This window comes from Parus major, chromosome 2 (assembly GCF_001522545.3).
Source record: "Parus major isolate Abel chromosome 2, Parus_major1.1, whole genome shotgun sequence".
Classification (NCBI taxonomy): Eukaryota; Metazoa; Chordata; class Aves; order Passeriformes; family Paridae; genus Parus; species Parus major.
In genome coordinates, this window is record NC_031769.1 from 55,629,651 (window position 1) to 55,643,610 (window position 13,960).

General features: G+C 39.3%; 1 protein-coding gene across 1 annotated transcript in view; it reads right to left on the reverse strand.

The window, feature by feature from the left end:
- The window catches only part of ADCY1 (adenylate cyclase 1), a 147,040-nt gene that overhangs the window by 69,639 nt on the left and 63,441 nt on the right, over window positions 1–13,960 (reverse strand). The window contains exon 3 of the mRNA XM_015620219.2: window positions 13,617–13,735. Coding sequence (XP_015475705.1) covers window positions 13,617–13,735 — 119 coding nt within the window. The remainder of the gene's footprint in view (window positions 1–13,616; window positions 13,736–13,960) is intronic.

The window sequence follows — 13,960 nt, forward strand, 5'->3', positions numbered from 1 at the left end:
TTTATTGACATCCTTGTTGTGTGATGGCCCTAGATTGGTCTTTCTGGAAATTCAAGTTTCCTAAATTCCTTGAAGATTTTCAAAAGCACTTAAATGTGTATTAATGTCTTTCATACATTTTGCATTAAGGATGTTTTTCTTTATGACCTAAACTTACATCAGAACTTCTACGGTTTAAAAATACACAGAGGGAAAAATACAACAATTATAACTGTTGCAATGCAGTTTGTCATGTAGTTTCCTGGTTTTAATTCAATACTATCAGTATGGAGGGGGAGTGTGGATGTCACTTCATAATAATAGCTTTGATAGCCTCTCTGCCATTTACATCTCATATATTCTACACATTTTACATTTTGATTTGATTTATTGTTCTATTTCCATTTTAAATATGGCAGTGCTCTTTTTTTTTCTTTTTCACTGTCTAGCTGCACATACAGTAGCAGTCATATTTCCAGCAGCACTATCCATGCCCACTTGCCTAACCCACATGGGGTGGGGAGTGGGTTAGGCCTTTAAGGTAATAACAATGTTATCTCTTTACCTAGGTCTTTAGCAATGAGGAACATCTGTATATACAGAAACCAGAGATGTTCTGTGTTTGTGAAAAATATGTCTTGACAGTTAACAGAGCAACCATTATGATACTGACATGTATGCATACATCAAAACCTCTCTATTAGCGAAACATAGAAAATAGGAAACAGGTTCCTGCATTATCATTCAGTTAAGAAGAAAGTTACTTTACTTATGGGTACCTTAGTAGGTCAGTATGAGATTCTTGCTAATCCTTTAAACATTTAAAGAATAATTATTCCTTAGCACTTGATTCAAAACACTTGGTTTTGAATCAAGTGCTAAGGTAACTGTACAAAAATGTGAAGTCCATAAAAGCACCCAAAATACAGAACTGAAAATGCCATTGAAAATCTAGGTAAAATATGTAATTATTATATGCTGAGAGACTGATGTTCAGTTATGCTTATGAAGTTTTTAATACTGCAGTTAACTACATGTATACATTTTAAAGCTAATGGAATAGGTTAGGTAATATGATTATTGTTACACTTACTTTTTTTTACAAAATTCCAAAGTCTTTTAATACAATATTCTTAAAATATGCAAAGTCTAACTCTCTTGTCTGGACATGGCACAGATGGAGAAATGCTGTGAGTAGAAGTTCTGCATTTTAGTAATGAAAAATCTCCTCCATTTTACCAGCATGAAATGTTGCAATCACAGTGACTGCTGCACTTTGTTTGAAAGTAGGCTGAAATGCCAGTGACCAAACCTGGCTTTGCAGTGACAATGGTAGGAAACAGCCAGTGGAAGAGCAGGGCATTTCCATACCCAAAGTGCAACTGGCACTGCAAGCCTGCTGCTTCGATGATGGCAATGCTGAGGAGAGTGACCCTCCCACATGCACACACACAGCTCTACTATTCTAAGACATAGCATTGAAACTCAACAGCTGGTTCATTTTATTTTAGCTGGTGAACTGACCAATATTATCTCTTCTACTTTTTCACCCATCTGTGTCCATCTATAGCCTCTTCCCATACTTGTACTACAAGTATTCTTGGGCAGCACCAACATGTACTTTCATTGTACAACATCTAAAAGAAATTAGAGCAGCATCTTAGTCTGTGATGTGGAGTCAAATTACCCAACCGTTGCAATAAACTTTTTTCCCTCTTATGTTCTGCTCAGGTTTTTGGAAAGTAAAGGACAAGCAGGCCTTTATGAGGAGATGGCAGAGTCAGTCACAGGGAATGAGAACAGAAAAGAGATCGGAATTCTTGCTAAGGCCATGAAATCATAATGGTACTAAAGAGAGAAATTACAGGATATATGCTGTCAGAATTCCTATCATAAACCTGAACTGTTTCCAGGGCCAAATATATTCAAATATTCTCAAAGTTCAAGTCCCCACATCGGCACTGAAATTCCCTTTCGTCTGTTTTGGATATATTATTGATACAAAAATACTGAAACATTTAAATTAAAGCCATGTCTAAAATACTCAGAAAAGTTAAAACAAAGTAGCTACAGGAGTGACATCAGCATTAAAGCACATTAATCACTCCTGCAGATACACCCATTCAAGAGCAGAGTAGTCTTGCTTCACAGTAAATCAATCTGTAATTGCTATGGAGGTTTACATCCTCGGAGAGGATTAAACTGGAGTAAACTAAGGCTACGTTATTTATGCATGAAAGACTCCTCATAATGGTACGGTATACAAATGAACACTTTATAATGATTGCCAAGTAATTTTATTTTTAAAAATGTTGGCATATATAGAAACAAGAAGTGAGAAGCTACCAATTAACAATTGTTTCTCTTAATGATCACTGAAGGATGTAACTGTCTCTTCTTTAATTCCACACAATTAAACAATTTTATTCCACAGAATGAATAATGCCATTGGGCACTTTGGTGAGAAACCAAAAAAACCACAAAAATCCTCCAATCTCCTTTAAACTACAACTATTAACGAAAGAAGATAAATGAAAGTGGAAAGAAACTGGAAACAAAGGACACATGTTACTTCTGCCTGCTCAGCAGCATATCTCACACATGATTCAAGCACTGTCCTTCCCTACAAGCAATGTGAATGTGTCACTTAGGAAGGCCAGGTAGCTATTGCAGTGCTGCCTCATTGCCCAGGGGCTCAGCAATGCTCCACGATCTTGCATGGCACAGAGATCAGACTGACTGATCAGACTGTAGTTCTCCAGATTTTCTGCTTTCCTTTTTCTAAAAATGAGGGTTAGTTCCTAATTTCCAGTCTGTAGGGACTTTGCCTCACTGCCATGACTTTTCAAATATGATAGTGACTTAGCAACTTCATCTGCCAGTTCCCTCAAAGCTCACAGATTAATTTACTCAGGTCCCATGGACTTGTGAACATTCAGGCTCCTTAGATGGTCTTGGGCCTGATCCTCCCCTGCAGTGGGCTGAAGGTGATCATTCTGTCAGCCCTGCATTTGTCTTTTTTGACCAGGGCGGCATGGCCGGAGCACTTGCTGTTAAAGAGTGAGGTGTAGAAGTTGTTGAGAACCTCAGCCTTTTTGTCCAGGGTAACCATGTCTCCTATTTCCTATTGGAGAGAGTGCAAGTGATAACTAGGTATAGATACCTAGTATTTCTTTTGCTTCCAATATATCTATAGAAGACCTTACTCTTATCCTCAATATCCACAGCCAGACTCAATTCTACCAGGGCCTTGGCTTCCCTAACCTTGTCCCTAACTTCCTGTAATTCCCCTGTTTCCGTCCCAGGCCACCTGTCCTCATTTCAGCTTCCTGAAAGCTGCTTTTTTTTTTTTTTTTTTTTCCTGGGGTTGCTCAGCAGCTCCTTACCCATCCATGATGGCCTCCTAGCATTTTTGCCTGATTTTGCCCTTGTTGGATGCATTGTTCCTGAGATTGGTAGAGGTGATACTTGAAATTCAGCCAGCATTCATGGGCCCCTCTGCCATCCAGGGCACTATCCCATGGTTCTGTACTGAGAAGTCCTTGAAGAGGCCAAAGTCTGCCAGGGAAGTGAGCTTTCTGAGTACCCTCCTCACTGCCCTGAGGTTCTTGAAACCCCCCCATTTTGTGATCATTGCAGCCAAGGCTGCATTGACACTGCATTCCCTACCAGCTCCTCCCTCTTGGTGAGCACAAAGTCCAGTATAGCACCTTCTTGTTGGCTCCTCAATTGCTTGTGTACAGAAATTGTTGTTAACAAGGTGAGGAACCTCGGGGATTATGTTCTGCTGTGCTCTCCTTCCAACAGATATCAGCATGGTAGAAACCTCCTATGAGGACCAGGGCTGGAGAGCATGAGGCCACTTCTGTCTGCCTATAGAGGGCTTCATTCACACCATCCTCTTGATTGGGTGGCCTGTAGCAGACCCCCACTATAACATCCCCTTTCCCTGTCCTCCCCCTACGCTTCACCTACAAGCTCTTAGCTGGATCCTCATTCTTCCTTCCTCAGTCAGAGTTCCATACACTCCAGCTGGTTATCGGCACAGGAGCTACATCCCCGTCTCATGTCCCTTGCCTGTCTTTCCTAAAAAGCCTAAAACCTTTCATTTAAAAGCTCTAGTCACAGAAGCCATCCCCACCATGTCTCCATGATGCCCATGGTATCATATCCACCCCAGCCTGTGGACATACATCTATAGTTCCTCTTGTTTTTTTGCCATACTACGTGAATTTGTGTAGAGGCATCAGAGCCTGAACCCGGATAAAGCTGACTCACTGGCTGGAATATCTGGAATGCCTTCACACTGCTCCAGGCATCCATTAGAGGTGCTGACACCTGAATGTCAGGACTGGAAGGGATAGGTGCCCCCCTCCCAGAATAATCTAATTTAAAGCTCCCTGCACTAGTCTGGCAAGTCTCTGACCCAAGATGGTTTTTCTCTTTGTCAGATGAACCCCATCATCACCAAGTAAACCATGCCTGGCAAACTGAGTCCCATGGTCTGAGTAAGCAAAACCATGACTTACCAATCATACCATGATTTTATCAGTAAATTCACAGGATTAAAAAATTTGGCTAATCTGGTAAAAACTGAGATCACTTTGGTTTTTAGACAGACAAGTTGTTAGCAATCATAAAGTGCAACAGCACATTAATATTCTAATTATATCCCAGGTGGAAAAATAATCAGTTGTTGAGCAGAACTTTCTCAAACTTCTGCTGTACACTTGATTTTAAAGCTTGTGTGATGCCATCATGTTTCAGGAGCAATGCAGTCTTGGGTTAGAGACTTGCTTGCTCCTATTGCTGCCTGCTTGCTTACAAAAACTGAGAAAACGTATTCTGCATGTTACTGAAGTGCAAGAGAGCAGCAGAACAAGACTAGTTAGAAATATTTCCTTCTGATTGCTTTATTTGAGATGCAAGGCACACTTTTTTCACTGGTTTTCTCCCTCAAGGTAGAATGGTTACTCTTTCTGTGACTTAAAATCTCCATTACTTCTCTAACACCTTCTGCTCATAGGTAATAGCCACAAATAACCACTTGTTGATACAGCTACACATGGATTAGTATTGGCTTTCTTCCTCTGCACAACAACAGCAGGGATGAAAGTTTACTCTCCAGTCTTACTGCTCTTACTCTCATCTAGTAAAATAAGTGAAAAACTACTTGAGTTTTGAGGTTTTATTTGTGTAATAATATTTAGTTATAATTTTTTAAATCAAATTTTAATTGATACCTAGAGTTTAGCTTAAATACTTCCTGCTAAAAACATGGCCTGTTTTGCATAATCACTTTCTACATTTTACAGGAAAATTAGTTTATTTTTGACAGAAAGCAACTCATTTTTTTCATTAAAAATATTTTATACACAAGTAGTTTGTTTTACTTATCAATAAAACAAAATGATCTTAAAATAATCATAACCCAAACATTTTGAAATATGCATAATCTGAAGAATGGGATTATGTAACTGCAAAAGACAACAATATTACAAATAAATTTCTTCAGGAGTTTAGTTTTTTATATATAATTTCTTGTTGCAGTGTGCCTGTCCCTCTGATCTTAAGATACTTCCTTCTTTCTTAATGAAATGCATCTGGATTTCTGAAAACGTAACTTTAAAACAAAATATTGTAGAGACAAGTCTTTCAAATAAAGCATTACAAGAGATTACAGCTACAGTTACTTATGAAGGGCTCCTGCTAAACGCTACACACAGAAAACACATATAAACTAAAACATTAAACTGAACTAAAATTGACATAAATTTTGTACGACTGCATTCCCCACAGACTACTGCAACAGAACACATATGATAGATAATGCGTAAATGCAGATTTGTAAGCACTGAAATGCAGTGTTTTTGTTTTGACTGTTCATTTCACTTCTTATTTACTAATGAGACAGACAGGGAGTTAGTGCACCATCTGCAAGTTTGTGAATGACACCTAGTTATGTGGCGTGGTCGACAACACAGGAGGGCAGGGATGCCGTCCAAAGGGACCTGGATGGGCTAGAGGTGTGGGCCTGTGTGAGCCTCATGAAGTTCAACAAGGCCATGAGCAAGGCCCTGCCCCTGGGTTGGGGCAATCCCAAACATGGATACAAATTGAGGCATAAATAGATTAAGACCAGTTTATGGGTATTGATGGATGAAATATTGGACATGTGTCAGTGCTGTATGCTTGTGGCCCAAAAAGCCAAATGTATCCTGTTACACATAAAAGGAAATGTGGCCAACAGGATTCTGTTCCTCCCATGAGACCCCACCTGGATTTTCAGCACAGGAAAGATATGGACTTGTTAGAGTGTGGTCGTTCAGCCTGGAGAAGAAAGACCTCCAGCTGGCAGCCTTCCAGAGCCTAAAGAGGGTCTCCAACAGAGCTGGAGATGCACTTCTTATCAGGGCCTCTACTGATAGGACAAGTAGGAATGGTTTTAAACTAAAACTGGGTAGATTTAGATTAGATGCAAGGAAGAAATTCTTCACTATGAGGGTGAAACAGGTTTCACAGAGAAGCTGTGGATACCCTATCTCTGGAAATACTCAAGCTTGAGCTGGCCAGGCTTTTGAGCAAACTTATGTAGTGAAAGATGAATGTGATTCAGACACAGAGACTTGGATTAGATGATCTTTAAAGGCTCTGTCCTACTCAAACCATTCTATGATTTCATTATTCAAATGTTTAATGGAAGTTTCCTACTTTTTTTTAAAGCTACCTGGACTATTTGGTTCAAAACACCAACAGCTATTTCTAACTTGTTCTGGTATATAAATTCAGAACAAAAGCCAAACAGCAGTACAGTGAGTAAGTTCAGGAAAGGAAACAGTATTAATAGACATTTCTCTGTCACAGAGACACACTGGCTCAGCACTGGCATACAAGTTACATGCATCATTATCTCATACTCCTTGACAATCTGAAACCTTTCCGTGTTAACAAGCCCAGAGTTATCACTCCAGGACCTTCTGTATTCCTGTTTTCTCCCCCCATGATCCCTGCAGGCAGGCATAGCCAGCACCTATGCAGTGAGTGCAGCCCTCCTGCACCACAGCAGGAAGCAGCTGCACCTGCTAGAACCGAGAGCAGAGAGCCTGTGGCTTGGTTTAAGAGATTAAAGCTGCTTCCCAAGTGTGAGTATTGACAGAGCAACTCTTTTCTATGTCACTCTATGGGGCATTCAGAAGAAGAAATCCTGCCAAGGTACACAAGAGATTTGACAGCTTGTAGGTGGTAAATGTTCACTTTTAACAGTACTCGTTCATGTGCTTTGTGCACTTGAATAGTCCTGCTGTTTTCAATAGAGCCACTTGTATAAACAAGTACTCTGCAAAATAAGGAGGGGTTGTATGCTCTGTTTTTTATTTCCATTTGGGCCATATGTTTAATTAAAGTACAACTTACAGTAAAAATGGTGTTTTAATGGCACATGCTGCTTCAGAAAAGAACCTGTAGGACCCTTTTTCCCTCAAAGGTCAAACATAAGGGAAGTTTATTAATAAATTTATGTATGACTCACTTCAAAAAAGTGTTCTCTAAAATTAAAGAGAACTGTTAAAAACCAGTTTTTTTAATTTGTTAATAAACAAAGGGAGGCTGTATTTTTTACTGTCGAATTTTGCACTGACATTTGGTGAGGAGGGAAGAAGCTGATCACAGAAATGATTTTTCTGAGAGAAGCTGCTAAGAGCCTCCTCTGTGCCTAGCTAAAACCAAAAACTGGCTAGCTCTCAGAATTGACAACCTATTAAACCATTAGAAGCTGGCACTGCCTCTGTGAGATTCACATTTGAGAAACAATCATGTAGGAAATCGCTCACTTGGCTCATGGCTGTTGCAGAGGAAACTGTGTGCTGGTTGGACTGGCCCCACATGGCTGGGCCCCATGCAGCCCAGACGAGACTTTCTGCCCCCGAGGGGTGGTGAGCGGGCTGCTGAGCCCCTCACTGGGGAGTTCACCAGGCCCTGTCCCTGTGGGCAGCTGGGGCCCCTTCCCAGTGGGGCTGGGCCCCTTCCTGGAGCCCACGGGTCCTTTTTCCAGCCGCACTGCCTGGCAATGCCAGATGGAGGCTCTATTGGCACTGGGAGCGGCCGTGAGGCCAGAAGTGGCCAAAAGTAGCCACTGGTGGCCTGGTCTGAGAGCAGACTCTGGGTCTGAAACATTGGCATGGCTGGGACAGCCGCAGGTGCCCGTGGCTGCTTCGGCACAGCTCACAATGAACTTTGTTTGTTTAGCTGCTTTTAGCCAGCAGTGCTGCAGACAGAAGGACAAAAGCAGCAGCAGTTTTCCTTGTTCCCCACACTCCACATGAAGAAAAGCGCTGAGTGGAGCTGGTGGCCGGCACAGCTCACATGGTGTTCACCAAGACCCCGTGAGCAGCAGCGAGAGGCACGGGGAGCGATCTCCCCAGTGCACAGCCTGGATGAGAGCAACCTTTCAGCACTGCAGAACTCTATAAAAACTGTTTAAATTGATAACGCTTGAGAACAAATCAACCTATGAGCAGCAATTCTCTCCCACCTCAGGAAAAGGAAAGGATGAAGGCATGTAAGGAAAACAACATGGGACACTGAGGTCAATAAATTCGTTAAATTCTAGTTAGGAGGGGATTGAGGAGATACCTTCGGCTGAAATTCTCTTTGTAAAGCTATGGTAAAGATATATTTTTGATGTATCAGACTTAATTTTTTTCCCTGTAATTCATGAGATGTATGGGGGGATGCAGCATTCACCCACAGCCCATGAGAAAAGGGCACTCGTGCTGGAACGTGTGGATGCTGAAAAGCTTTAATCCAGTGAGAAGCTTGAGCAGAGACAGAGATGAGAAACTTTACCCCATGGATAGAAGAAGAAGAAAAGCCTCTATTGCCAGAGATAGAAGAAGAGAACTTCAGGGTTTTTTTATGCTAGAACACCTCATCCTTGAAATGGTATCCCATAGGTTGACATGGCCCATGAAAGCAGCTTTGGGAAAGCTGCAAGGCATGGGAGGGACTTTCACACTGCAAACAGATTTTCCTTTCCCAGGCAGCTGATTCACTGTGACATTGAAGCCACGGGAGAACTGTTTCTTGTGAAGTCTCCATGACATGGTGAGAGAAACTCCTCCCCCTAAGAGACTGTGAATCTGAAAATCCCAGGTTTTGTCTCTGTGTTGTCTGTGGGAAAGAAAAGGAGTTGTGGGAAAGGGAGGACAAGTGTTCTAAAAGTTTTATTACGATTCTTATTATTATTTTAATTATGTTAATAATTTTTTCTTTATAGCTTTTAAGTTTTGAGCCTGCTTTGCCTTCCTACTAATCCATATCTCACAGCAGGAAATGAGTAAATAATTCTCATAAGTGCACTAGTAATTTTAGCCACCCACATTATTTAGTACATTGGCCAAGAAACTCAAATTAGCAAACCTAAACCACTACATTTACATAATGATAATTTACGAGAAGTAGTTCACAGTGAAGTCTTACAAGTTCTGAAAGTCTATATATACCCATTCATAGGCATCATGATCACAGTTTTTTTAAACATTGGAATGGGTAAGTTAAATTAAAAAATTATTTATTATGATGGCCTTTACTGTGATTACTTGTTCTGATGTTTTCTGAAAGACAGGACAGACCAGAAATATTTGCTCATAAATATCTGCAGATTGTGCTCTGGCTTCAGATTGACTCTCAAGAACCTCTAAAATGCCAGAAGGAATCTTTTTATTAGTAGCTTTGAAATCAGGCAGTGTGCTTCCTAAAATTAATATCTCTTCTTACAAAGCATCCAGTTCTATTTCATGCTTGTAAAATTAAAGCTAAATGAAACTGCTGTACCAGAAGCCCAAGAAATTTTTAGCTGTTCAATGTTCACTTTGTTTTTATCTCTTCAACACTGAGAACATTGTTTATTCACAGAATGAAGCAAGAAGTTGTGTGTTAATACAGGAAGTCAGCCATATCCTTATCCATCCATGAGTTGAAACAGTTTCATGAATATCCCATGTCCATTCCAAAAGAGACAAATAACAAAATCTGTTGAGGTTTCCATACAGGGCATATATTTGAGCTGAAACTCAATTTGAAATTTTCTTAACTGAATTATGGGTCCACGGAGAGATTCAGCCAGGACTAGAGAGTTTTTGCAATTGACACTCTACCTACATATGTGATCTGTAAATTTCTCAGCCCTGTAGGAATATGGAAACAAGGAAATATAAATCTTAAATTTCTTAACCTAATCTTAGAAAAAGCATGTTTCCTTCATGTTACAAAACATATTTCTGAGCACCACAGAAGGTCTGTTGGATGACTTGACATCTGGTTCCCACATCTTTCATGGTGTCCTTGTCTGGGACTACCCCAGTGAAATAATACTTGTACTGAGTTGAAACAGCTTGTGGACTATATACAGATTATTTCATTCTGATAAACCACAGATACCATATTAGTTGCAATTATTTTAGTTTCCTGATTTTTGAGTTTATTGTCCTCAATAGGCTAATGCTGTATTGGATGTGTATTTGCATATGTTGTTTTGCAAAATGCATTTGCATTATGTTATTTGTCTCCACTTAAAACACATGTCCTCCTTTCTTACTGCACAGCAATTCAGTTCAAAAACTTTACAAGACAGCAGATGTACTGCAGATCTGGGAAGAGCTGATCAAAGCATGACACATTCCCTTCCAGAGGCACAGTGAGTTGCAAGCAGTCATTCAACAACTATTGGGTAGTTGGAAAAATATTCACCAGCTAATTGATAAACCAGGGCTGTTGTCATGTTTATCTGAAATATGCCAGTACTTTTTCCCAGTCCATCAACCACTTCCTACAGAGATATATGTATCTACATGGTAATGTGCTTTTCTGTGGGAGGAGGTAAAGAAGGTAGCTGTATGAATGTCATATTTTTCACATGTATGATTAAATTTTTTTTGTCCTTTTTTAGGCAGATATTTAGAAAACTGAAACTGATGCTTTCTGATACTTATGACAGTATTTTTTTTTTGCTGTTGTTTTTCCAACAGATAAGGAATGGAAAAACGATGTAGTTTACTAATTGCATGCCTGCCTCCTTCAGACTGTCTTTTCTGAAGAATAATGCTCTGATACTTCCAGGTATTTGCAGGGAGAAAAAGAAAGCATTGCAAGAGGAAAAGTAAAAGACAGCTCATTTTCTGTTTTCCACTGTGTAGCTCTGGAGTTAAAAAAACCCCTGGAATATAGACTTGTAGAGGGGTTTTCTGTTGGTTTGTTTTAATAGCAGAACTTTACAGAACACTTGAGGTTAAGAGGACAATTCACAAGAATATAGGAATGGTCTCTAAGGTTTACCTGTTACAGCACTGGACTGACACTTCCCAGAAGAAAAAAAAAAGTTGTTTTCATCTCTTTAAGAAAGTAAAACAAGCACTTATTATTGGCACTGGGCAGCAGCAGCCCCACCAAAGGGATGCTGTAGTGCTGTTCTTCACACTGGTGTCAGGGTGGCACCTGCTGGGAGTTCCCCTTCATCCTTCAGATCTACAGAGCCACAAAAACTCCAGAGTGAAACTCTGGCCTACTGTCATGTGCTAGCCACAGATTGCTGGGTATTTATTGGACACTATTTCACCCCATTTTTTTTTTTTTTTTTACATTATTATAATTATAGAGTATTTGCATTACTGAAATAAAAGGTAATACAGTTTCTTATAAGTACAGATAGTGAAGGGAGTCTGATATTCTCAGTTCTCTTCCCTGAAGATCTTACCTGTGACATTAAAGTGATCCCATCTTACTTGAGCTTCATTTGCCCAAAAAGTACCTTCTTAATGTCAGAGAATGAATTCACCTTTCCAGACAGGATGTTTGGATTAAAAAAACTTTTATGAACTCCACATCAAAGCAGTGAATAAGCCACAGAAGTTTTAGTAGTTATGTAAAAAAAACATGTCATGTAGAAAAAAAAGACTACTCCTGAGGCTACATTTCAAATATGTTAGCAAAAGAAAGGACTCAGAAGCACTCTAATCAACTGCAAAGCAATGCTGTCTGAGATGACTATACACAGTGTAACAAATGCAGAGACTTGTGTCACATACAAGATATAAATATACTAATCATGATATAATTATCAGTGTTACCTTGACCCTGAATATAAGGGCAACCAACAGTGTTTCATAGCACTGTGAGGACATACTTTTTAGACACAATTTTTATAAGTATATTAAGGAATGTGATCACTAAATGGTCAAAGTAGAAGACACCCAAGCACCAAAACCTGGAATACCTGAGACTTGATTAGCAAAACTGACTGCAAATAAAGAGACAGGTTATCATTCAAAGATGGAAGTCTGGCAAGAAAAAGAAAAAAGTTCAAGCAGTTCTGGTGAGGAGTTGGTGAGGAATGCAAAAGAATAAAACCATGTGGCATAAACAAGGAAAAGTGAAGGAGTAAGACAGCTCACTTAGATTTTGAATGTGTCCTTCAGGAGCTCTCAAGTCAGACTTTGAGAACCATCAGATACTGTAAACAACATCGTCATTTTCAGCATCAGCTCTGGGTAGTGTGCACTTAAAACCAACTTTAAACTGATTATTAAAGTTTTTTATGCAAGCTGATGAGATGAATATTATGTAACATTTAGACATTAACATGGAGTAAACTACTAGTTTTTAATTTAGTAATGTCAAATTTTACAGGATAAAGCTGACCTAATTTGGCAGTCTTCTGAATGCTCCCATCACAGACACCTCTGATTTCCATAGTGACAGAAATGCTTTTAGTTGCAACAACTTAGTCACTAGGAAGTGGTCTTTGCATATATTAAAGCCAGCTCAATGGGAGGTAGACTAAATCTTGAGAGAAGAAACTTAGCAGTGAATGAGGGAGAGGAGGAGGTGCTGAAATTTATTTCTTTGCTACATGAGTACACCATGCAAATCAAGGCAGCTCTGTGGCATCACTTCCTAACACTGCACCTTGTTTAGTAAAAGGGTGACACCACCTGAACTTCTTTGATGCTGTTTTTGATGTGGAAGCAAGGCACTTGGCAGTAGTGTGATAAAACACAGACAAGGTCTTTACTGAATTTGTTCTGGAGGCAAAGAAGAATAACAAATGAGAATGTGCTTTAAGAAAAAAGCAATATAAATGACAGCACTTGCTCACAGTCAACTGCTGAACAAGAGCATGTAGAAATGAGCCTGAGTCAATAATCTCTGGGAGGTAATGCTCATGTGATGTGAACAAATACACATTTCTTTAAGCTTACATCACACCTTCTTTCTGTGTTTCCATGCTATTACCCAGGAAAATTTATTAATTTAGAAGTAATTCATCTTACTATCAGAAAAATATAAATGTGTAAAAACTACTATGCAGAATAAATACTCTTATTCACCCAAAACCAATGACTAGTCATTTGGAAAAAGTTGTCAGTCTCCCAGCACTACTGTTCTAAGACATTTATTAATTATCTCCTGAGAATATTATTAAATCATCCTAGTGCACCCATTCTGCTACTCTGTATAAATTATAAATCTTCACTATATTGCATGTTTTTTTTTCTCTAAAACCTGACTGCAATTATACATCACTGTCCTTATACTAAATATTCTTAGATCATTAGTTATTTCAAGGGCTACTTCAATCCTACCTAACATTGTCATGCCTTTGAATGTAAATCTTGTGGAAAATCCTTTCAGGAGGCTTCAGGAAGTCTTCCTTCATTTCCATTGCAACATTCCTTGGCAAAAGGCTCATCAAGAGACGTTCCTAAATGAAAACATAAACAAGATCAGTTTCATGGTAGAGTGTGTGACCATTTTCCAAAAATTTTAAACCACAAAACTGGACAATCTCCTCTTAATCTGCTTCTTTAAAATGTCTGCTGCATAAATAATATGAACCACTTGTCTCAAATTCCTGCAAACTGTGTATCTTTTTTTAAGTCTTCTGCACTAAAATAAAACAAACCCCAGAACAAAGCAAAAATAAAAA